A 26,441-nucleotide genomic window follows, 5' to 3' on the forward strand; every position below is an offset into this window, starting at 1 on the left:
TACAGAGCATGGGATCTCTCCAGAATATAGAGCATGGGATCTGCACCACAATACAGAGCATGGGATCTGCACCACAATACAGAGCATGGGATCTGCACCACAATACAGAGCATGGGATCTCTCCAGAATATAGAGCATGGGATCTGCACCAGAATATAGAACATGGGATCTGCACCACAATACAGAGCATGGGATCTGCACCAGAATATAGAGCATGGGATCTGCACCAGAATATAGAGCATGGGATCTGCACCAGAATATAGAGCATGGGATCTGCACCAGAATACAGAGCATGGGATCTGCACCAGAATACAGAGCATGGGATCTGCACCAGAATACAGAGCATGGGATCTGCACCAGAATACAGAGCATGGGATCTGCACCAGAATACAGAGCATGGGATCTGCACCACAATACAGAGCATGGGATCTGCACCACAATACAGAGCATGGGATCTGCACCAGAATATAGAGCATGGGATCTGCATCAGAATATAGAGCATGGGATCTGCACCACAATACAGAGCATGGGATCTGCACCAGAATATAGAGCATGGGATTTCTCCAGAATATAGAGCATGGGATCTCTCCAGAATATAGAGCATGGGATCTGCACCAGAATATAGAGCATGGGATCTGCACCACAATACAGCGCATGGGATCTGCACCAGAATATAGAGCATGGGATCTGCACCAGAATATAGAGCATGGGATCTCTCCAGAATATAGAGCATGGGATCTGCACCAGAATACAGAGCATGTGATCTGCACCAGAATACAGAGCATGGGATCTGCACCAGAATATAGAGCATGGGATCTGCACCAGAATATAGAGCATGGGATCTGCACCACAATACAGAGCATGGGATCTGCACCAGAATATAGAGCATGGGAACTGCCCCAGAATATAGAGCATGGGATCTGCACCAGAATACAGAGCATGGGATCTGCACCAGAATACAGAGCATGGGATCTGCACCAGAATATAGAGCATGGGATCTGTATCGAAGGAGCAGAGGTCCTGGCTGGTATTCCCAGTGTTACACAGTCATGTACATTGCTTATGGGCCTTATCAATGGCTTAAATCTAAGGTACCCAAAGAACTGAAATATACCTTTGAGGTGTTGCAAAAAGTATTCTTGGAACTTGATGATCTCAGGACGTCCCCACGGGTCTAAGCTCTAAAGATGACGTTACTTGTTTTCAGAGATATCTAAAGATATCTATGAGAACTCTCAAAGGGCCACTCACAAACTGTGGTCTAAACCCTACTCAGTAAGCCGAACAGCTAGTTGCTAGGTGTTATAGGACCTACATTATGCTCTTTGTAAGGTGAAGTCATAAGAGACATTGTCAATTCCTGTTTTTTTAAAAACCTGCTTTGTTTTAAAACTTACTCCATATGCACTAGTGGATATCTGAGACTACTTGTCAGATGCAGCAATCTGGATGTAACTTTACCTAAGGAGGCAAGGTGGAGTTATACCCAGAATGCTAAAACCTGTCAAAATAATATATCCATACGGGCTTCACTTGTGCATATGGAGTCAGGTTTAAGGGACAATTTGGCATATATTGTGTAACAATATGTGCAATGTACGTTTTGAAAACCCATGTTTTCCTTAATCTAAAACAGTTTGAAGGAGGTTGTATTTGAGCTAAAGTTCATATTGTGCTTTGTGTAAAGTATGTTAAGACAAATCATTAATTTACGTTTCTGTTCAAATATTGCTTTGTTGTTAAGGGGCACACAGACCACCAGAAATGTCTTGCCAAACTGTACAAGATGTGAGGTCAAAGTGCTAATTCCAAGCTATCACCTAAACTTTATGCAGTTGTGAAGATCTAAAATGATTTGTTGTCAGGTGCAAGCAATCTGGATGTAACTTTACTTAAGGAGGAAAGGTGGAGTTATACCCAGAATGCTTACAGATTACAAAATACGATTGTCTAAGGAGTAGGGTTTAAGGGACAATTTGAGATTGAAGTTTGAAGAAATTATAAAATTTGAACATTTATTTTATTAAAAATAAAGGTGTGGAAGTTTGATGTTGAACACTGTTGTATCTTTTTGCATATTCCCTTGTATAGAAATAATATATTTGTTGTAAATTATCCCAAGTATATTGAGGTAACTATTTGCATAAACTTTTTGAGTATATATTTCAATAGTAGGAACCCAATTTAAATACATTTGACTAACCTGCATACCATAAGTAACTGAGCAAAAAAACATTTGACTAACCTGCATACCATAAGTAACTGAGCAAAAAAACATTTGACTAACCTGCATACCATAAGTAACTGAGCAAAAAAACATTTGACTAACCTGCATACCATAAGTAACTGAGCAAAAAAACATTTGACTAACCTGCATACCATAAGTAACTGAGCAAAAAAACATTTGACTAACCTGCATACCATAAGTAACTGAGCAAAAAAACATTTGACTAACCTGCATACCATAAGTAACTGAGCAAAAAAACATTTGTAGATAAAACATGGAATATCAATTGCCATACTGAGTAAATTCAGCAAATTAAACGTACAATATTAGTTCTGTAACTGATTACATTAAGTGTATCAAACTTATAACATTAGTTCTTGGACTTGAATGATTTAAGCAGGTAAAAAAAGAAATGTTCTGAACCTGATAAAATGAAGTTGAATGAAAGGAATTTTGGAGATCCAGTTAGTTGTTTGCACTTCATATATTTGAGTTTGGAATACACTAAAAGCGAAGTATATTATACAAAAGGTCCTCCTTCTTTGTTTTACTTAAAAAGCTGATGCAAATAGTTAAGTAAAAGGGGCACAATGTTTTTTACAGTGCGGGTTTATTCTGTTTTTCTCTCAAATCATATTCAAGAAATAAAATCATTTTAGAAAAATGTCACTTGTAGTCTAGTTGGAATTGACTAAATTTAAATGAAATTGACCCCGTGAGTAGCCTAACCCATCCTATATACAGTACTTTAATAAATTATATATTATGCTTATTTTGGCATTGTGCAATAGGCTATAATAAATTACATTAGGTCTAGTGTAAAGGCAAAACTAGGCTTACTTGTCAAATGGGGGAAAAAATATTAACTGTACATGAACAGGACAAGGATGCGATGCGCGCGTCCATCAGAACCCATATTCTAACCAACTAGGCACAATTGCGGCAAACGGAATTGATGGAGACTGCGTCCATTTTTTATTGGAGATTTGAAAATACCATTGGGATGAGAATAGCCTATGGTTTATGTCCTGAGAATGGTGTGATACTTTGCGGCACACGGCATTGAGCACCGCGGGGTGATTCGCCTCCTCTGTGGGTCTCTATCAATATGTTCTCAGTTTGCGTCCTCTTGGTCCGCCTCCAGGCAGAGCGCGTACAACCCTCATCGAAGCAGCTACAGCCGCGCATGGTCGCCAATCTGTCTCGTTTATGGGTCACAGCATCATTTTAGGCAGCCTTCACCGGAGGATAGCGAACATTTGGACAAAGCAGTCCCTTACAGGATTTCAAATAACATTTTACCGGGTATTCTTTCAAATAATTATTATCTTTTTCATTATTTAGGCCAACGTTTCCTTGCCAACTGGATATTTTGTCTTTCTTGAAACCCCCATGGCCAGTCTTTAAATCAATGAAATGATACGTCTGCTGTGCGGTCCTGCGCGTCATCGGACACCTGGCTGGTTTTACAGGGCGTGGTGTTCATGTAAGTATTCCATTTATCTTAATGTGGATTTATAAAATCTGTATAGAAAACGGATGTATCGATATGTGGCATGTTTTTACGGGTACATGGCAGGTCGTCCCGATTCACATTGTGGTGGTGCAGAACGTCATGTGACGCAATTAATCCCTGAACGACAGATGGATGGAATAGGTATTTTTATTATTGAGCACTGGCATAATATTTGTCGCAGCGTTTGCCCCATTAATTGGTGAGCATCACAGTCACCCATTACCTGCTTGTGTACGTCAGTCTTGCTAATGATCCTTATTAGTAACATGTACAAAAATAATACAATACGGTTTATGATAATAGCCTAATAATTATTATTAGTGTTATTACATAACATTCATAAACTCTTTTGTTAATCATATTTGAGTTTATCATATAAAATGCATATATGATTTGCCTACATTTTGGCACACTTCATTGTAACGAATGCAAATGCGTGCCTGTTATAATTGAACTCTGATCTGATGACTATGCACAACAAAATATAGCTCATGGGTTTCTCCATGAAGTCAGCAATACCCGCCAGTGTCTGTATGTCATTGAAATGGTCAGCCCTTATACATGTCCCAAACCTGGGCACTGTTGGAAGAAGAAAAAGAAAATAAGAAAAAAAGGGATTTTAACTTCCTCCCTTTCCGTGGAATATGTACTGATCTGACATGATTTGACCTGTAATAGATACCGTGCTTGATTTGGGCAGGAGCTCAACGGAACTGAGTACCCACACCTCAACATCTCTAACTGCTTGAGCTCCTGCATTATAGAATATTAGCTCAAAAGTCTTGTGGAGCTCCTGCACCTTAATATAACCAGTGCAGGCACCCAAAATGAGTACCTGAACCTACTTCAGTCCAAGTCAGCACTGAATAGATATGAGGTGGAAACACTACTTCCTCCTATCTATACTGAACAAAAATATAAACTCAACATGTAAAGTGTTGGTCCCATGCTTAATGAGCTGAAATAAAATATCCCACAAATTTTCCATATGCACAAAAAGCTTATTTCACTCAAAAGTTGTGCGCAAATTTGTTTACATCCCTGTTAGTGAGCATTTATCATTTGCCAAGATAATCCATCCACCTGACAGGTGTGGGCATTTCAAGTTGCAGATTAAACGGCAGGTGCAGGGGTGCACCTGTGTAAGGCCACTCTAAAATGCGCAGTTTTGTCACACAACACAATGCCACAGATGTCTCAAGCCTTGAGGGAGCATGCAATCGGCATGCTGACTGCAGGAATGTCCAACAGAGCTGTTGCCAGATCATTTTAATGTTAGTTTCTCTACCATAAGCCTCCAACGTCGTTTTAGAGAATTTGGCAGTATGTCCAACCGGTCTCACATCCGCAGAGAACGTGTAACCACGCCAGCCCAGGACCTCCACATCTGGCTGTATTTCTGTCTGTAATAAAGCCCTTTTGTGGGGAGAAACTTATCCTGATTGGCTGGGCCTGGCTCTCCAGTTGGTGGGCTGGCCCAACCATGGCTGCGCCCCTGCCAAGTGATATGAAATCCATAGATTAGGGCCTAATTAATTAATAAAAAATGACTGATTTCTTTATATGAACTGTAACTCAGTAAAATCGTTGAAATTGTTGCATGTTCCGTTTTGTTCAGTATCCGTGCTTAGCCTATAGGCCTACTCTAAGGAAGAGAAGAGAAAGGATGCATGCGATTCATTTTCAAACGGGATCCTGGGATTTGTGCACTGGTGGACCAGTTATGCTAAACCTCTCTGTCTTTCTAGGCTAGACACTACAGGAGACACAGATCAGGTGTTGTACTGGAGAGACACGTGTGCCGGCTAGACGCCACTAACAGCAATGTGCTGTACAGCAACCAAGACTGTTTCCTAAGCAGGTGTAAACAATAGTAGTTATACAAAACACAGATATATAGAGAGTGTGAACTCGACAAAGAAAAATGACTCACTTGCAAGCGGGCCTGAGCTCGGAGACCACAGAGAAAGCTCGGCTGGAGCTCAACGAGAACCCCGACAGCCTCCACGCTGACATCCAGCAGGTGCGCGACATGATCGTTACTCGGCCCGACATTGGCTTCCTGCGCACGGACGACGACTTCATCCTGAGGTTTCTACGGGCGCGCAAGTTTAACCAGGCAGAGACCTTCCGGCTCCTGGCCCAGTACTTTCAGTTCCGCCAGCAGAACCTGGACATGTTCCAGAGCTTCAAGGTGGACGACCCGGGAATCAAGCGGGCGCTGATGGACGGCTTCCCAGGAGTCTTAGAAACACCGGATCAGCACGGCCGGAAGATACTCATCCTTTTCGCTTCCAACTGGGATCAAGGCAGGTGAGTGTACAGGTATTTTAGTAAGCACATTTGTCTCACTGAAATGACTTCAGTGATGTCTCACTGAAATGACTTCAGTGATGTCTCACTAAAATGGCTTCTGTGATCTAATTGTTTCGTTAATCAAATAAGCAATTGTGCTTTAGCTACTGATTGATACTGATTTGATAGAATACTTTGGAACATTTAGTTTGGAACAAAATAGCAAAACTCACTTGTCCAGACAGTTTACTCCAGCCCTTGTCTGGACAATGTCAATGATCAGACACATTAGAACAGAGCCGGAAAAAAAAAAATCATTGAATTATTGTAATAGTCTTGATACAGCACAGGGCTGCATTCTTCTGGATTTTATCCCAATCAGATGTTTCCTTCTCTCTCTGTGAAGGAACTCTTTCACAGACATCCTCCGAGCCATCCTCCTCTCCTTGGAGGTACTCATAGAGAACCCAGAACTCCAGATCAACGGCTTCATCTTGATTATCGACTGGAGTAACTTCTCCTTCAAGCAGGCTTCCAAGCTCACACCCAACATCCTCAAACAGGCCATCGAAGGCCTGCAGGTAGGCCTAACAAGGGTTGTGTTCAGTAGGCATGAAATGGAACAAAACAGTCTGAAACAGGGAGGTACTACAGAATCTGATCTTGTCCAATAAGAAACGCTTATTTTCATGTTACTACGGTGTGCCCTAATGAACATGACCCAGCACTGACTGGATTTAATCGACCCAAAGCAGATAGATGTTGTAGCTAGGTAATAAGCATGAAGTTGAATATACAGTAGTCCTGGTTGTATAGTACAGTTGGATTGTACTGTACAGCTATTATGTAGACATTTTCTTGAGGTAAATTGTGCTGATTGGTTAGCTGAGAGAGAAAAGGTGGAAAGTGATGAGTATCATCAGCACATTCCTACTGGGCACACACTGGTAGAACCAATGATTTTTCCACATTATTTCAATGAAATGACATTGAAACACGTGGAATATACGTTGAATTGACGTCTGTGTCCAGTGGGTTGTGTCCTGATCATATAGAGTGGCAGGAAGCCTAACGGTTAGATCGTTGGGCCAGTAAATCAAAGGTTACTGATTCAAATACCAGGGCTGACAAGGTGAACAACCTGTTCATGTGCCTTTGAACAAGGCCCTAATTTGCACAGTTCACTCTACCCATCTGGTGTAACAATTTTTGTTACTGTACTGAATGTTGAAATGAAGATGGATTGTATGGTTTTAGTCTAATCTACAGCCATATGTCTCCACGCTCTGGTTTGATTATTCAACCCAAGTCTATTCCACTAGATGTTTTGACCCATGTATTATGTGGAGCCATCGCACCCTATATGGCCGACTCTACAGTCAACTTTTTTATCGCATCATTTCAGGGTTCTTCTTTATCGGTTCTAAGAACAGACAGATAGACAGCGTATCCTGCCTTGTAGTGTAGTCTATATGTAGACTACACTATATGACTACCATTAACTAAAGATTTCTATACAATATGATGATGATCCTGACTTTAGGTCTACATACCAATGGGATGTCCTGTTGCTAAGTAACAAGGTGAAGCACAGCAGTTAGTGTATGCCCTGATTTTAAATGCTATGATAATCAGACAGTTAATACTGTGGACACATTATATGGGCAGATCAACAAGAAGACAGTGGATATATCAGGGAATATATTAATTTGAAGTTGAACAACAAATAGATAGTTAGCCCAAAAGTGTTGTGAAAACACCAAATGTTTATGGCTTATGAGAGAATTATTTAGCAATGACCATGATACGTCTCAGACGTACAACCAATCCGGCAGCAGTATTCCACTTTACATCAAACTCTATTTTTTAATTTTTTAAAACGCTTTCATAAAATGAAATCCTATGAGATGCATGATTGAATGACCCAGCATGTAACGATTATCCTCCTCGTTAGAGGAGGAGTAGGAAATAACGGACCAATGGTAAGTGTCCATGTTGTTTATTATAACCGGAAACACTGAAACAAAAACAAAAGTAGAACAAAACGCAACAGTTCTGTCAGGTACACAAAACAGAAAACAATCACCCACACCTCAAAATGGGAAAACAGGCTACCTAAGTATGGTTCTCAATCAGAGACAACGATTGCCAGCTGCCTCTGATTGGGAACCATACCAGGCCAAATACAGAGACAGAAAACATAGAACACAAAACATAGAATGCCCACCCCAACTCACGCCCTGACCAAACTAAAATAGAGACATAAAAAAGGAACTAAGGTCAGGACGTGACAGGACGTGACAGTACCCCCCCCCCCCCCCCCAAAGGTGCGGACTCCGGCCGCAAAACCTAAACCTATAGGGGAGGGTCTGGGTGGGCATCTGTCCGTGGTGGCGGCTCTGGTACAGGACATGGACCCCACTCCACCATAGTCTTGGCCCACTAAAGTGGTGCCTTTGGAGCGGCGACCCTCGCCGCCGACTGGGCCTGGGGACCCTTGCGGAGTGAAGGGCGACTCCAGCAGCTTAAGTTGGAATCATTAAAACTCATTTTCAACCACTCCACACATTTCTTGTTGACGAACTATAGTTTTGGCAAGTTGGTTAGGGCATCTACTTTGTGCATGACAATTCCAGTGGGTCAGAAGTTTACATATGCTAAGTTGACTGTGCCTTTAAAACAGCTTGGAAAATTCCAGAAAATGACGCCATGGCTTCAGAAGCTTCTAGTAGGCTATTTGACATCATTTGAGTCAATTGGAGGTGTACCTGTACGTATTTCATGGCCTACCTTCAAATTCAGTGCCTCTTCGCTTGACATCATGGGAAAATCTAAAGAAATCACCCAAGACCCCAGAAAAAAAATTAGCAGACCACAACAAGTCTGGTTCATCCTTGGGAGCAATTTCCAATAATAGTACGCAAGTATAAACACCATGGGACCACTCAGCCATCAGGAAGGAGATCTGTCTCCTAGAGATGAACGTACTATGGTGCGAAAAGTGCAAATCAATCCCAGAACAACAGCAAAGGACCTTGTGAAGATGCTGGAGGAAACAGGTACAAAAGTATCTATATCCACAGTAAAACAATTCCCACATCGACATAACCTGAAAGGCCGCTCAGCAAGGAAAAAGCCACTGCTTCAAAACTGCCACTGCACATGGGGACAAAGATCGTACTTTTTGGAGAAATGTCCTCTGGTCTGATGAAACAAAAATAGAACTGTTTGACCATAATGTCCATCGTCATGTTTGGAGGTAAAAGGGGGACGCTTGCAAGCCGAAGAACTCCATCTCAACCGTGAAGAACAGGGGTGGCAGCCATCATGTTGTGGGGGTGGTTTGCTGCAGGAGGGACTGGTGTACTTCACAAAATAGATGGCATCATGAGGTAGGAAAATGATGTGGATATATTGAAGCAACATCTCAAGACATCAGTCAGGAAGTTAAAGCTTGGTCACAAATGGGTCTTCCAAATGGACAATGACACCAAGCATACTTCCAAAGTTGTGCCAAAATGGCTTAAGGACAACAAAGTCAATTTATTGGAGTGGCCATCACAAAGCCCTGACCTCAATCCTATAGAAAATATGTGGGCAGAACTGAAAAAGCCTGTGCGAGCAAGGAGACCTACAAACCTGACTCAGTTACACCAGCTTTGTCAGGAGGAATGGGCCAAAATTCACCCAACTTATTGTGGGAAGCTTGTGGAAGGCTACCCAAAATGTTTGACCCAAGTTAAATCATTTATAGGAAATGCTACCAAGTACTAATTGAGTGTATGTAAACTTCTGACCCACTGGGAATGTGATGAAATAAATCACTCTACTATTATTCTGACATTTCACATTCTTAAAATAAAGTGGTGATCCTAACACCTAAGGCAGGGAATCTTTACTAGGAATAAATGTCAGGAATTGTGAAAAACTGAGTTTAAATGTATTTGGCTAAGGTGTATGTAAACTTCGACTGTACATGGTTTTGTCATGGGGACTACATTGTTGGTCTTGCACTGCAATCATTAAAGGTGTCAATTGCAAGGGTGAACGGGACATGTCCAAGCAATGCGTTGTTGCAGTACTGCACACTGTAGATGGCTTGCACAGTTTCAAACAGCAAGGAAAATCCTCATCAACTATCAATCAATAATCAATAATCAATATATTTAAGCAACAAGGCTTGAGAACCTGGGGATGATTGTGTGAAGGAGCAGACTTTAGGAGTGTGTAATCATAATACTATTCTGTTTCGGGGGCTTTTACGTTTATAAAATGGTTGCCAACATATAAAAAAAGATGAACAACATGATTTCATTGACAATGTTATTTTAATGAGTAAATGCGTTTTATTTCATCCTTCCAGCATACAGTATAGCCTGGGCAAAAGGCAGTCGTTTAGTTCTGATATTCGGAAGTTGCTAGCCAAACAGGCTGGTTGTCCCTTCCGTTCTAAGCAATGCGCTTGGCCTGCTCCCCCCAGTTCATTTTGCTGCAGGCTACTGTGCTGTCAAAAACCTTTTCAATAAAATAAGGAATGCCATTTCATTTAGCTATAATAACAGAGAAGAAAGAGGAACTGGGTTAGCCTACCATTTAATATATATATTTATTATGCTATTGAATTTCTAAAGTCTCTCTATTGCAACTAACATAAAAGAGAGTGAGCAGAGTTTGAAAGAATATTTAGTAAAACAAATATAGCAGTATTTGAGTATCTCAACCTATTTTCCCCTCCTTGCTTCACTACAGGACAGCTTCCCTGCTCGCTTCGGTGGGATCCATTTTGTAAACCAGCCCTGGTACATCCACGCCATGTACACCATCATCAAGCCTTTCCTCAAGGACAAGACAAGGAAAAGGGTATTTGCCTTTTCACTGCTTGGTCACTTTCTCTAACCCCTCCTGTTCTTTCTATTCATTCCGTTATAACTGCCTCAGTTGCAGTCCTGTTGAATGGTCTGGTAGAGGTAGAACACGAAGCCAGATAGAGAGATGTTAAATACCTTTACTAGTTGAATAAAATGAAAGGTGACACAAAGTGGATGTATAATTTAGTACTTCAACCTTTCCTCAGGGTAGTGCAGGTTAGATCAATGGAAATGCTAAAAGCTATTTTGTAATACAGCTTCCTTCAAAGAGTTTAATTATTTTGGGGAGGGGTGTGTGATTACACTGGTTAAAAGGGGAAGTAAGAGAACAAGAATTTTGGATAGTTATGAAATGTATTGGCCAGGGCTCCCATAGAATGAGAACCCCTAGATAAATAAACATTCTTCCCAACAGATTTTCCTCCATGGGAACAATCTCAACAGTTTACACCAGTTAATTCTACCCGATTGTCTACCGTCCGAGTTCGGTGGTACGCTGCCGCCGTATGACATGGGCATCTGGGCACGGACCCTCTTAGGGCCCAACTACAACGACGAGACGGAGTACACACTCACCTACGACGCCCTCCACGTCAAAGAGAACTATGGTGGCGGAGACAAGGAATGTGCCGACAAACTTCTGAAAAGGTGAGCTACAAAAAAGGTGCCAAAATTCAACTAATTTTCAAGCGTGAAAATATCCATGGGAATATATGGGATTTGTAGGAATTTAATGGAATGTTTGGATGATTCCCTCCCCTCACAACCTTAGCTACAGTATAGTAGTGCAGAAAACGAACAAAAAGCTAAACAAAGTTAGAGAACACAAACGATCAATCCAGAGCGGTCATTCTTCTTCGTTAGTATAGACATGCCGATTGTTTGAAGTTTGTCAGGGCAATTACGCAGTCCAAAGGCTTCCAGATAATGACCGCTATGGGGCCGATTACTGACTAGTGTATTCCCTAACAATTACCCCTTTCAGTACGTGGTCATTACACTTGAGATTTTCCGACTGCTGTCTCCTAAACAGCTCAGAGACCCACTGCAGTTTGCCATTAATTCTCGCCCCCCCCAGATAAAAAAAGACTCCTCTCTGAAACACAAAGGTTACACCAGAGCTATGTTTAGAGCAGTGGAGGCTGCTGAGGGGAGGACGGCTCATAATAATGGCTGGAATGGAGCCAATGGAATGACATCAAAACACACGGAAACCATATTTGATGCATTTAATACCATTCCACCGATTCCGCTCCAGCCATTACCACAAGCCCACCCTCCCCAATTACGGTGCCACCAACCTCCTCAGGTATAGAGGTACTGTATATGGCTCCGGGTAATATTTATTTTAGGTTCAGAGCTATTGGACATCTATAAGAATGAGCATGAATGAATACAGTATACAGTACTGTAGATGGACGCTTTGTCCTAAAGCAATGGGGAAACAGAACATCTTTGAGAGAAGAAGAAGATCTGCAATCAACAGAAAGCCATGTAAGATCAGGTCTCGGGAGAGCGGGCTCCTCGGAATTGATTTAATTAAAAAAGCACATATAAGACCCTCTTCCTGACCCCAGCTAGTGTCTGCTCCAATCCCAGGGATCCCCAGTCACATTCGCTTGCCACGATAACACAGGGGATGACAACTGGAGGGAATGGGGCGTAGATGGGGGGTTGGTGCAGAGAACACGAACCAGCTCCCGTTCATCATGTTGTTTGATTAGATTAGGGTTCACACTATATGGGCCAAGCTGCAAAGTCAAAATTCACTAAATTATGAAAATGTATTAGCATGGAAATTATCTTTTAGTCCTTAATTTAATGGTTAGGGTGAGGCACATGGTTAGGGGTATGGTTGAGGTTTTCTTTCAAAATCTGATTTGTTTGGAGAAGCTGCCACACGACTGGCTTTGTAGCTTGGCCCAATAGTGACAACCATTGATGAGGGATCCTCAAATCAAATCAAATGCTTGCCTGTTATTGGTCATCATTGTCATTAGTGCATCCTGTTATCATAGTAGTCATGAGCAATGAGATGGCATGAGCCCCTGGATGCAACGATCAGATGGATAAAACAGATTATTGAAGATTGGGTCGTTTCTGGGTTGGTTGAATATGCCTAATGTTCTATGATTAGATCAAGGAGGGCTTGTTAGCCTTTGATTGCCGCTGTTTTGCTCCAGTGTGGACTAAGTAGGCCATTTTTCCTGTAGTCCTGCAAGGCTGTGCAGCAGAAGGGCCTGACAGATGTAAGATGTAAGAGAGAGTAAGGCTGCTAATGACCAGTGAAGGACATCCTCCCAGAAACAAGATGGCAGAATAAACTAATCTCACTGATTGTACTGACTAGTATAATTTTGCTACGATTTGATAAGCTCCAGATGTAGAGACCCGGTTATATAATCCATTATAAACTGGGTGGTTCGAGCCCTGAATGCTGATTGGCTGAAAGTTGTGGTATATCAGACCATATACCGCGGGTATGACAAATCATTTATTTTTACTGCTCCAATTACATTGGTAACCAGTTTATAATAGCCATAGGGCACTCCACCATGCATAAGAACAGCCCATAGCCGTGGTATATTAGCCATATACCACACCCCTTCAGGCCTTATTGCTCAAGTAGAATAGGTTGACCGATGCATATACACCGAGTATAGAAACATTAGGAACACCTGCTCTTTCCTTGAAATATACCGACCAGGTGAAAGCTATGATCCCTTATTGATGTCACTTGTTAAATCCACTCCAATCAGCGTAGATGGAGAGGAGATAGGGGCGGATCCTTAAGAGGTTCACCTTTCTCCCCCCCCAAGAATGTAAGCTTTCTGCCAATATCAGATATGTCTGTGTCTTGGGCAATGTTCTTGTTACTTACAACCTCATGCTAATCACATTAGCCTATGTTAGGACACCGATCCCAAAGAAGATGAAGGGTTTTTAAGCCTTGAGACATGAATTGTGTATGTGTGCCATTCAGAGGGCGAATGGGCAAGACAAAATATTTAAGTTCCTTTGAACGGGGATAAGGTAGTAGGTCCCAGTTTGAGTGTGTCAAGAACTAACATTGCTGGGTTTCACACAACAGTTTCCCATGTGTATCAAGAATGGTCCACCACCCAAAGGACATCCAGCCGACTTGACACAACTGTGGGAATCATTGGAGTCAACATGGGCAAGCATTCCTATGGAAGCTTTCAACACCTTGTAGAGTCCATGCCCCAACAAATTTAGGGATATTCTGAGGGAAAAAATTGGGTGTACATGATCCGTGAAGCTCTATGTAGGTTTTATAAAGGATTATGGTGCGGCTTTATTAAGCCTTATAAAGCTATACTTCTACATTGAGATATAATGTGAATTGGGACCTTTCACTGACATAAGCATTTCATTTTGCGAGTCGCATTCAACTATATATTTGAGGCAAAATTGAAAACATTCTATTTAATACTATATTTATCATGTTAAATCGGATAGATATTAAAACAAAGCTAATTTTGGAATATCTAAATATCTCAGTACTCTCAATGCGACAGGACAGGAGACAGAAGGACATGTTTGTGCCACTGTTTGTCTGTCTTTCTGTCTGTCTGTCCTTCCTTCCCTTAGCAGAGAGAGTTCTGGGTAGGCTCCATTTCCACCAGCTGGTGATTCTAATCAGTGGGCTTACAAAGGGAGATGAGAGGAGAGCTAAGCTCCCCACTGGTGTTAAACAGCACAGAGCAGGGATTTAGTCTTAGCCCCATCGGATTTCCCTCCTCAGCTGGGTCATTAAGGTCATCTTTAATGGACCAGTCATAACCTAGCATGTTATAAGTACTTCCTGGTAGCTAAAGGAGACAAGAACATAGAGGCTTTGTGATGACGCATGAAAATGAGGGTAGAGAAGAGCACAGGGAGGAGTGATTATGGACGAGGGGTATTACATCATGCATTTTACCATTGGCAGTGTGCACTTTTCCTAATCTGGATTTCCCCCCAAAATGGTTGGTTTTCAGTTTTTGTTCAGACATGGCCCCTGATGGACTTTCTCCATTATACTACTTATAGTAGCCCACCTGTGTCTTACAGGAAATGACCATCTCTTACTGTTGTTGTTGTTTATCTCAGGTCCCAGTCAGCCGTGGAGCCGGGTACCCTACGACAAGGAGACAGGGAGAACACGGCACAGCCGCTCCTGGCTCTGGACTGATCTCTCCTGTCCGTCCACATTGGATCCAAACCCCTCTCATTAGGATTCCAACCCCACTGACTCCAAAACCTAAATCTGAACTTTGAGAAAGTCAAAAACTGACTCAAAAAGGAGACTCTAAACCCTTGTTCACATGGAGCTGCTGTACTGAAAACCTCTCATCTCTTGACTCTGAGCCAGTGGCAGTTTCAGATCAGGACCTTCAAAATCTGTGCCATCCACTTTCACTGGCAAACCTGTCCGTCATCAGCCATCCAAATCAATGCTGATAGGAGTAGAATGATTAAACGAATGTCAGTGTTACCAGTACCACTAGGAGGGACCGACTGACCGAGTTAAATGTCAAAGTGTCTCGTGAACAAAATGCCAAACTGTATCTTACTGTTTTAGGGGATGTCGTTTCTATGAAAGTCAATATATTTCAAGATTGTATATTTATCAGGGCAACTGCACTATCAGTGTGACCTCCATCGAACTGCAATGTATTTAAGTAATCTTTAAAAGAATGTATAGAAAAAACATTTTTAGTTGTGTGCTAATTGTGTGTGAATGTTCAGGTTGTCATTGAAAATCACACAAAGGAGTAGAATTTCAAATGAGAGGAATCAGCATTACAATATACAAATTAAGCTACCTATGTATTTAATGAAACTACACAACATTCTGATCACGTGACACCATTTTGACCAAATTGTTTAATTTACTGGGGGAAAAAAAAGCTTTACAATTATTAATAGTAACTGATTACAACACACAAAATAGAATTGAAAGAAACATGACTTATTTGGCAGGCCAGTTTCAACAGCTCAGTGATTTCAACATCATAAAAGTATTAACTTCCTAAGATGAGTGATAGCAATTCATAACAGAGGACCACAAAGGGTGAAATCTCAAACAGCGTGGCTTTGTAAAGGTGCTGGATTTGTTACCCTTGTAACTAAGGGAATCATTTGAAGCATGGAGGAGATAGCTTGAATGTGTCATCGTCATAACACAAACTGATAACCACAAATACCCCGAAGACACCAATGACAATGTTGAAAGGCAATCCATTGAGCCTAAGGTTTTGACTTCATCTCTTTGGATTGTGTCTTCACATGCTCCTCTGAAGTAGGGGTAAAATTATGTTAGCCAAGTTTGCCACACATATTTCTCACTTGGAAGCTCATTATGAACAGTTTGGGACCTCAAACTCGTAGTTTTGACGAGTCCCTGGGATTGCCAAGAATTTGTTAGTCCAGAGTTTCTAATAGCACATGAACGCTGCATAATACCACCAGTCTGATTTGGACATAATATATGTTTTATTGTCACATACACCAGAGAGGTGCATTTCATTGCTGCAGTGAAGCTTGACTACCAATGCTCATAGAGAATGATAGAACATGCTTTGGCATTTTTCTTTTGAATAGCAACAACATTGGTCAGGCAAAGCCCCTCTAATCAGCTCTGCTATACATGGAATGCAGCAGACCTGGGTCCAATACTTTCAAGTATAGCCTATAGCTTGATTTAGCCTGGGGTTCTCCTTTTAGGGAGCATTCCATTGGCTCCATTGTACAAGGCAAACTAAATTAAGCGCAGCGGAAGTATTGGGAAGTATTTGACCAAGGTATGGAATGCCGTGTGACAAGTCTTGCATACATTCAACATGCTCCTGCTGAAGTTTTACAGGGAAATTGTCATTTTATAAAACATAAAATGTTTATGCATCTGACAAATACATGCCTTCAGTCACATGTTCATATTTGACACATTTAAGAATGTAAATACACACATTGTAAGATTTTAAATGCCAAAAGACAAGCCTGTTGAGTAGAATGTCTGTGTGCGCTCCTAGGTCAAGGCGCAGTTCAAAATAGTGTATATTGTTAGCGTACAAAAATAAGATGTATCAGTCAAGATTCTTGGCAATATTAATTCTGCAATAAAAACATTCTTGGCATTGTGATTTCCTATCCATTGATCCAAAGAGACAATCCTACAAGTGAAATGGAATGGCCTAATAAGCAGTGTGTCTGTATTACAATCCCCCCCCCCCAAATACAGTAAGAGGCAGGTTACTTTATAAAGTTATGGAAATTGCAGGACATATATTCACAAATCACGTTAGAGAAACAACAGATTTAGGTTCCCACTTTTCAGCTAGCAGAAGTTTAGCTAGTTTAACAACATCTTAAAAAGGAATCGTTTTCTGTGTTTTAACCCACATCATTTACTTACCTCATAAGTAATCGAATACATTTTCTTGAGGTAAGAAATTCATTAAGATCGGGGTAAAGACCTGAAAAACTATCCATTTTAAGTATCAGTAAGTGTCCAACAGTAAAGTCAATAACTGCAATAGTACAGCTTCGTGCGGTTACCGTATGTTAGGTATGTTTCAGACATATAGCACTTCGGTTCCCTAATGAAAACAAAAATGCACTTGTGACAAATTTACAACACAACCTACGTGATATTCAACCCACACCTTAACATTATTAAAAACAATTCACATTTATGCCTAAAAACCTACTTGGCGAGTACCACAGTTAGCAGTCAGTGTTCCCAAGGGTCGTTGTAAGGCTTTTTCCAATCTGAGAGGCCCTTTAGTAAACTCTTCAAGATGGAGCCAAAATGGCACCCTGGACTGAGCAGAGGCAAGTGTCACAATTGTCCCGTTTGACCTAAAATGGCTGGCTGTGGGGTCAATACTTGTGAGGGAATGGGTTGACAGATACCTTGGACCTGTCAGTCAGTCTGTCGGACAGTCTAAATGGGGGAGAGAGTCTGCCGTTGGTACTGGGTGAGCTCGGGGTGCCACACGTCCACGATGAAGATGAGCCGGTAACTGTCGGCGTCCTGCCACACCTCATGCTCAAAGGAATCATCAAAGATGAGCACTTTCCCCTCCTCCCAAGCCCTGGAAGAGAACAAAAAACAAACCATAGCCTTTCTGTTAATGAAGCCACATGGATGAGTTTATAAGTCCAATGGCAGCTCCTCCAGTTAGTTTGGTATAAAGCTGAGGGATGGGACTGGGGAAACGTAACCACTCAAATTCATAGGCGGAGCTCTGGATGCAAAGACTTACAGTCCACAAGATCAGACAAGATAAAGTTAAAGACATTTTTCAGCAATACTTAGTCTTGAGTGATATTAGGTACTGAGCACTCCTATGGTAAGTCTCACACTGTACCAAAAACTAACAAGTGGGTGATGTTATTAGATGTAAAAAGGCTTGACGTTGATGGCAGTGGAAGGTGTTACCTGGTATCGTTGGTGCACCTGATCTTGCAGCCCGTCTTGGGGATGACCAGGCCCAGGTGCATGCGCAGGCGACAGTTGGTGGGCCCCGTGTGGGGCCAGACATGAGTACCAGGCTGCATCACCGAGAACTTGATCTGGAGCCCAGAGAGACAGAGAGAGAGAGTGGGGCGGTCATACACCCAGAGAAAGTGAACACATCTGAATTTAAAGTATTAAAATTAATTATGTTTAAAAAAAAATCTCACTTGTTTTATTTTTTTAAGCAACCTATTAGCTCAAAGGCACATTGGCCAACCACATTCACAAAATACAAACATTTCCTATTTTTGCAACATAAATTTTAATAAATTGCAGTGAGTGCAGCATAGTGCCTTTATAACTCCATCCATCTCCAGCAGGAGCCTGCAGGGCCAGACTGTCTGTCCATCCCCTGCTCTACAGCAGTGGTGGCTGGCGTGAAGCCTAATAGTTGGCATGTCATTCACGTCTGCGGAGGGGTGACCTACCTGTCCTCTCTTGCAGCCTGTAGCCTCTGGGTAGCGCTCCAACAGGCCACAGGTCTTTGGAACACTGCGGCAGGACTCCCCTGCCTTCTTGCCTGCATGAGAAACAAGGAAATAGAAGCCAGGTTCAGACACCACTAACCCCTAATCCTAAGGCACTTTTTTATTTCAATTAAGTTCAGTGTATTTGTACAATAGGAACTTGCCAGGTGCTAGTTGTGATGGGTTTGATTGCTTTACCTTGCTGCCAGAGGGTGAACTGGCCCCACTCCCCTTTTTCTCTGAGGTTCTCCTCCTCTGGAACAAAGAGGCCAGTGGTTTTATCCATCACAGACTGGGCCTCGTCCCTGATGATCCTCCAGTTCCTCTCCAGGGTCTGTTCCATAGACAGAGGTAGGACACGTTAGTTTATTTCTACGGTCTTCCTCAGGTACAGCAAAGGGTATACATGGTCAGCTTTATGCCCGTTTAAAACTCAAACGAAGAAGAAAGCTACTTTAAGACGCAGGCAGCCCTCTATGTTCAATCAATCAAATATATTTTATAAAGCCCTTTTTAAGCAGTTGTCACAAAGTGCTATACAGAAACCCAGCCTAAAAGCCCAAAGAGCAAGCATTGCAGAAGCACACAGCTAGCAAAAACCTAGGAAGAAACCTAGAGAGGAACCAGGCTCCGAGAGGTGGCCAGTCCGCTTCTGGCTGTGCCAGGTGGAGATTATAAGATTACATTAGGGAAAGGGGGATACCTAGTCAGTTGTATAACAATGCAATAACAGAAATGTGTCTTCCGCATTTAACCCAACCCCTCTGAACCCAACCCCTCTGAATCAGAGAGGTGTGTGTGTGTGTGTGTGTGTGGGGGGGGGGCGCCATAATCGACATCCAGGTCGTCGGCGCCCAGGGAACAGTGGGTTAACTGCCTTGCTCAGGGGAAGAACGACCATTAAAGCCAGATCGTTCTTCAGATGTCCCTGCCCATGCTGTCACAGAAGTGATCAATGGAACAGAGAGGAAGTAATCGCTCTAGGCTTTATTGAACTCTGTGACATTGATCAATCAACTAGCAGAGAGAAAAGACAACCCGCTGAGACATTATCACGTCTACCATCATCAGTACCTTGACTAGATCCATATATCCAGTGTCCTTGGGCGTCCACCACGGCTGGGCTTTGAGACCGTCCACATTATAAAGAGATCGCTGCCATACGGAGGCAAAGTGACCTCTCTGGTGCCCTCTCTCATACCACTTGTAGGCCTGAGAAAGGAGAAGACCATGGGGCATGTAGTATTCAAAAACCAACACATTGGAACTCAGTATTTTCAAATGATCTGTTTTTTCTTATTGTCAGAAGAAAAAGAGTAATCACAAGAAGTCATACTGTTACCATACAAAGTGAAGTTACTCTAGTGAATACTGTTGGTGTTGAGTCAGTATTGGTGTAAGCTTGGTGTCTGAGTTTGATCTTAACTCACACTGTCGTCTCCCATTCTCTGTAAAGCGTCTCCGAGGTGGAAGTAAAACCTGCCGTCGTCTGTGCCAGGGTCTCCTGATTCCAAACCATCCTGCAGTGCAGAGAGAGGGGGTTCAGTGCAGAGAGAGGGGGTTCAGTGCAGAGAGAGGGGGTTCAGTGCAGAGAGAAGGGGTTCAGAATCAGAAGAGTGGTTTGAATCTGTGTGATCATGATTCATGTATTATTTATAAAACACACAGTACTTACCCTGAGGAATGGGATGCTCTCTGCTATCTTGTTTTCTGATTTGAGGATGAAGCCGTAATGGACTTTAGCAAAGCCGTCACTTGGTGCAGTGGCCAACACCTACCGGGGAAACATCATTCAAAATCAATTGTTAATCAAACAAGAACACTCATTGAAGCTTCCTTACTGAAAGTGGCCACATTTCATTTACTTGTAATCTTGCAAATTACGATCACATTTCAATTGGGTTTGCTGAAGCACAGACATGGGTGAAAAAGTGCAACACAATAGCAATCCATTTTCTACACATTGTTTCACCAATATGGTGACAACTTTGGCTCACCTCCTCGTAGACCCTCTTGGCACTGTTGTTGTCTCCGATGAGCAGGTGGGCCACACCCAGATCGTTCTTCAGGGCCATGTCCTCAGGGAAGATCTGTACCAGTTTCTCCAACGTGGCCAAGGCACCCCTCATACGACCTACACCAGAGAGAGAGAGAGGGGGGAGTCACCCTATGTACAACCAGACTCCCCAGAAATCTCGGTTATAAAAAATATATAATAAATAAAATCTACATGAGAAAGACAACCACTACAACCCCTTTTCTATTAATCTGAGTCCAAATTGGTATTCAAACTTAGTACACAGGAGAAATGGCCAATATAATATCCTCTCTCCCTTCAAAAATATGTGTTTGTGTGCAGTCACTCCAGCATGCTGGGACTTGTGTATTACCGAGGAACTGCTGACGCTCAGCCCGTTTCTTCAGTGTGGCCTTGATGAGGTCAGGTGTGGCGTTGGGCAGCTCTGACGCCTCCTTGTATGTGCCGATGGCCTTCTGCAGCATGTCGTTGCTGAGCATCTTCTCTGCCAGGCCATCCTCAGCCTGAACTCACGTAGCACACACACAATGAGCCCTACAACATTTCAGGTATTTTCCCTATTTGTACATGGGTGCAATTTGTTTATGCTCATAGTATACAGTATTTAAGAATTTTGTTAAAGTGTAAAACACTAAGTGTTAAACGGTTACAAATTGTTCAACCAGTTCAAAATAAACCAGGAAAATTGAGACGTTGTTCTCACCAGGGCTTTCCCATAGCGACATCTGGGACTCTGAGGATACTGCAGCACTAGAGTTTCAAAAGCCCGGACAGCCTCTTCCACTTTCCCCTGGGTGGTGAAACAAGACAACAGATCAGCATGGATTCAGCCATTTACTTTCAAGATAACAACATGTTCATTAAAACCTTGCACAGGCTTATAAAGAGGACAACACCAGACTACCTTTTTACGTAACTTCTCAGCAGCGTCAATCTCCGTCTTGATCGTTTTCTCAAATTTATTCAAGAGTTTGGGCTTCTTCTTTTTGGCTGAAACGAAGAACAGAACCTCACTGAGGGGTTGGTTGGATCATTCCAACCAACCATTCCAACCAGGGGCGGCAGGTATCCTAGTGGTTAGAGCATTGGGCCATTAACCGAAAGGTTGCTAGATCGAATCCCCGAGCTGACAAGGTAAAAATCTCTCGTTCTGCCCCTGAACAAGGTAGTTATAACCCACTGTTCCTAGGCCGTCATTGTAAATAAGAATTTGTTCTTAACTGCCTTGCCTAGTTAAACAAAAAAAATGGAAGTGTGTGTGGCTGCAACCTCAGCATGTGACTATTGTATGCAGTTTCTCAGTGAAAATGGCACACTGTAATCACGGTTATTTTCTACTCTGAAGTCACTTCCTCATTGTGACTCATTTCAATGACATCAGTATTCACAATTAAACGACTGACACAGCGTAATGTCGACGGAGGACAATAACTACAATACTATGGTGCGGAAGTGAACAACCCTCCTGCAGAGCTTCGGCGTGTGCACGATTTTGCTACAGGCCTACACTTAAACACCCGATTCAGTAAATCAAGGTCCCCGAGGAGGAGAATTAGTAGGTGCTCTCCAGGAGGGTCGACCACCTATTGCTATCTTGCTTCTGTAAAACTCATGTCCGCCATAAAAATATAGATAAAATAAGCAATTACCTTTTTCTTTAAGCTGATCCTTGGGATGGTCCTCAGCATTTTCTGAAAGATATACAAAAGGGAAGAAAATGACAGCTAGACAAATGAATGCTGGCAACATACTGTGGCAGCACAAATAACAAATATTGAATAAAGATTTTCAGATCCATGTAACTAAAGCATGGTCTAAAAAACATCACAAGATTTTCAATAGTTCTTATAAAGACACATTTAAGCCCCAAGAACAGATCTGGTTTAAAAAGCATAATGATTTTCTTGGGAAAAACAAAGGTTTATTTAAAGGATTATATTGAGAATAAACTGGTGTCCACCAACACAGTAAAGTAAACAATAACACCAACAGCAGCAAACCAATGATTTATATATAGTAGACACTAAATGACTGTGCTGAAGCCACCATCTTGGCACTCCCCTACCATGAAATGCATGTATTAATGTCTACATTGGTTTTTGCCATGTTTATTTTATTACAGACACCCTACTTTTAAATTATATTTTGTGAGCTAAACATAAAAATTATATATGTAAATAATAAAACATTTTCCTCAAAGTATATTTTTTGAAAGTTCTAATATTACGGTACCCACTTCACCCAAAACAAAAAATACACGTCATTTTGTCCTTGAAACATTTAACAGAAATACTGTAGAATTCTATTCATTCTTAAGGTCATTCTTGCTCGTTCTGGGGAGGGCCAATATGGCCGACCAGTGGCTTCAAAGTCTCTCACTGACCAATACATAGCATTACAAACACTCTGCAATAAGCCACTTGACATTGTAGAGGTCTGTTTTTTCATGACATTGGATACAGGCCATAGGCCAGGGATCTGGGGGGCTTTTTAAAGTGCACTGCACACTTCCATCTTCAGACCAGTGGGTTTTTTCCCTACTGCTGTGTAGGCAGGGTTCGTCACACCACAACATTGTCCTTGCAGTTAATGACCACAAGAGGATACTGACGGGCCGGTTTAATCAGTCAAGGCTTATTTAAGAGGAACTGTGTGACTTTGATACCTAGTCATGTAGTTATACAGGTCTATTGAACATCTTACAGCCAACTCATTAAATGTCAATAAGTGACAATTTTTTAAAATGTGTTTTTCCTTCAGGGGGTGCTGCAGCAGCTATGGGAACCACCCCCAAAAAAAACATCCGGCACAAATGTTTACTGAGAATAAAGCGTGAACGTGTGTGTTGTTGGTGTGCCGACGTTCTGAATCTCCCTATGGTGTTTTGTCCTCTACCACCACTGGCTCCTCAGCTACAATCCACACATACAGGTGAGCAGATACACTGCACTTACAGTAAGAAATCAACACTATTCACAGGAGCTCTAAGTGAGAATGTTCCTTTAAAAAGCAATGGTTTGAGACTATGGTATAACACGTGTTATACTCCTAACCTTTCAGTTCTGGAACAAATTTAGCTTCCAGTTCCGGAACAGATTCCACCTCTGGTTCCACGTCAGCTTCCACCTCTGGTTCCACGTCAGCCTCCGGTTCCGGAACAGATTCCACCTCTGGTTCCACGTCAGCCTCCGGTTCTGGGACTGATTCAGCCTCTGCATTGTATCGCAGTTGTACTAAAGATTAGATTTCAGTGCCATATGTAAGATTGGGGACTTATCTAATATATTCCATTGGTGTGTTTGTGTGTGCATGCATGCACCTGTTTCCTTTGTCTCCGGGGAGCCTGGTTGGTTGTTGTATTGCTTTGATTCTTCTGCAAGACAAGCAAATAAAACACGTCATAAATACACTAAGTAGATACAGACCATTCACAACGTCTAATAAACACACCATCACCAATGGTCATATGGAAACGTATACATGTAGAATCAGTACTGCAGCTTACCTAGTGTCTGCTGTGGCTGTGCCTTCTCAACCAATTCTGAAAATATACATCCACTATTTATTTAGTGCAAAAATGTCTGCTTAGTATTCAGTGCAAGGTTACAGTTAAGACCAGTTAACCAAGGAGAAGGCAAGGAAGGAGAGTAGAAGAGTATTTGGCCAATGAATAAATCAAAACATTCTGAATCTCACCTCCTTTCGTGTCAATGGCATCGTTTTCATCCTCTAAAAAATAAATGCAAAACAGACTCATGTAAGTATGAATGAGTTAAAGACACATGGTAAAACAAAATTGAAGACATACTAACCATAAGGATGTGTTGCGTCATCTCTACTATCATCTAAGGAGAGACAGGACAGAACATTTAAAAACGTTAACTATCACGCTAAAACACAGAGCAGCTTATAAAGGGTACTGGTACAATACGTATTAGGGATGTAACGACTCTGGATTCAAAATGTTTAAGATGCAATCGTAACAGTCCCACTGATCCCAAACCGATCCAAATGTAGCGGTCAGAAAATCGACTCAAACGTTACTAAAATGTTTTGCTTCTATTACTTTCCGCCTACCTTGTGAAAATGAGTCATCTTTTGTGACAACTGGTGCATCCTCTCCTTCAGTGTGGAACTAAGCACGTAACTGTGTTGAGTGTCATTGATCTACATGTCATTTTGCATGCTGAACAGCCCTAGGCCAGGGTTCCACAACTGGCGGCCTGTGGTTCTCTTTGTTCTCTTCTGTGGTTATATTCTTTGGCCCCCCCAAGTTCTGAGCAAAAAATAATCATAAATATATAAAGTACCAGACAGAAGTTGACACACCCACTCATTGCAGTGTTTTTCTTTTTTTTGTATTATTTTCTACATTGTAGAATAATAGTGGAGACATCAAAATGATTAAATAACACATTTGGAAACATGTAGTAACCAAAAAAAACTCAAAATATATTTTATATTTGAGATTCTTCAAGTTGGTTGAGAGAATGCCAAGAGTGTGGAAAGCTGTCAGAGACAAAGGTTGTCGACTTTGAAGAATCTCAAATATAAAATATTTAGATTTGTTTAACACTTTTTTTTGGTTACTACATGATTCCAAAAGTCAATACCCTTTGCCTCGATGACAGCTTTCCACACTCTTGGCATTCTCTCAACCAGCTTCATGAGGTAGCCGTTTCAATTAACAGGTGTGCCTTGTTAAAAGTTCATTTGTGAAATGTCTTTCCTTTTTAATGCATTTCAGCCAGTTGTGTTGTGACAAGGTAGGGGTGGTATACAGAAGATAACCCAATTTGGTAAAAGACCAAGTCCATATTATGGCAAGAACAGCTCAAATAAGCAAAGAGAAACGACAGTCCATCATTACTTTAAGACATGAATGTCAGTCAATACGGAAAATGTCAAGAACTTTGAAAGTTTCTTCAAGTGCAGTCACAATAACCATCAAGCTCTAAGATGAAACTGGCTCTCACGAGGACTGCCACAAGCATTTCGCTACACTCGCTCTAACATCTGCTAACCATGTGTATGTGACAAATAAAATTTGAAAGGAAGACAGAGTTACCTCTGCTGCAGTGGATAAGTTCATTAGAGAGTTAACAGCCTCAGAAAACGCTGCCCAAATAAATGCTTTACGGAGTTTAAGTAACAGACACATCTCAACATCAACTGTTCAGAGAAGACTGCGTGTGAGTCAAGAAATACAAGCAATGGACATTAGACCGGTGGAAAATTATTCTCTGGTCTGAGTCCAAATGTGATATTTTTAATTCCAACAGCAGTGTCTTTGTGAGACGCAGAGTAGGTGACTGGATGATCTCTGCATGTGTGGTTCAGACAGTGAAGCATGGAGGAGATGGTATGATGGTGCTTTGTTGGGGACACTATCGCAATTTATTTTTAATTCAAGGCACACTTAACCTGCATGGCTACCACAGCATTCTTCAGCAATACGCCATCCCATCTGCTTTGTGCTTAGTGGGACTATAATTTATTTTTCAA

At 41.8% G+C, this 26,441-nt stretch overlaps 2 protein-coding genes across 9 annotated transcripts in view; one reads left to right on the forward strand and one right to left on the reverse strand.

Annotated features, from left to right (window-relative positions):
- Positions 1-3,180: 3,180 nt before the first annotated feature.
- On the forward strand, positions 3,181-15,909 carry LOC123991367 (clavesin-1-like). Its single transcript, XM_046292885.1, has 6 exons — positions 3,181-3,713; positions 5,492-6,056; positions 6,445-6,619; positions 10,788-10,898; positions 11,322-11,554; positions 15,020-15,909. Exons 2-6 carry the CDS (start codon positions 5,668-5,670, stop codon positions 15,099-15,101), a joined length of 990 nt encoding a protein of 329 aa, XP_046148841.1. The 5' UTR covers positions 3,181-3,713; positions 5,492-5,667; the 3' UTR covers positions 15,102-15,909.
- LOC123991364 (aspartyl/asparaginyl beta-hydroxylase-like) overlaps positions 15,769-26,441 on the reverse strand; it is a 42,727-nt gene continuing 32,054 nt past the window's right edge. For 7 of the 8 annotated variants that reach the window (XM_046292882.1, XM_046292878.1, XM_046292884.1 and 4 more), the window contains 17 exons: positions 24,749-24,781; positions 24,633-24,665; positions 24,442-24,477; positions 24,256-24,309; positions 23,990-24,169; positions 22,586-22,627; positions 21,841-21,926; positions 21,640-21,726; positions 21,289-21,439; positions 20,896-21,032; positions 20,574-20,672; positions 20,329-20,418; positions 19,973-20,110; positions 19,097-19,232; positions 18,860-18,951; positions 18,354-18,487; positions 15,769-18,006 (listed from right to left, as the gene is read on the reverse strand). In XM_046292882.1, coding sequence (XP_046148838.1) covers positions 17,856-18,006; positions 18,354-18,487; positions 18,860-18,951; positions 19,097-19,232; positions 19,973-20,110; positions 20,329-20,418; positions 20,574-20,672; positions 20,896-21,032; positions 21,289-21,439; positions 21,640-21,726; positions 21,841-21,926; positions 22,586-22,627; positions 23,990-24,169; positions 24,256-24,309; positions 24,442-24,477; positions 24,633-24,665; positions 24,749-24,781 — 1,679 coding nt within the window. In that variant the 3' untranslated portion in view covers positions 15,769-17,855. The remainder of the gene's footprint in view (positions 18,007-18,353; positions 18,488-18,859; positions 18,952-19,096; positions 19,233-19,972; positions 20,111-20,328; positions 20,419-20,573; positions 20,673-20,895; positions 21,033-21,288; positions 21,440-21,639; positions 21,727-21,840; positions 21,927-22,585; positions 22,628-23,989; positions 24,170-24,255; positions 24,310-24,441; positions 24,478-24,632; positions 24,666-24,748; positions 24,782-26,441) is intronic. The other variant, XM_046292879.1, reaches the window with a different exon arrangement.

This window comes from Oncorhynchus gorbuscha, linkage group LG12 (assembly GCF_021184085.1).
Source record: "Oncorhynchus gorbuscha isolate QuinsamMale2020 ecotype Even-year linkage group LG12, OgorEven_v1.0, whole genome shotgun sequence".
In the NCBI taxonomy this organism is placed as follows: Eukaryota; Metazoa; Chordata; class Actinopteri; order Salmoniformes; family Salmonidae; genus Oncorhynchus; species Oncorhynchus gorbuscha.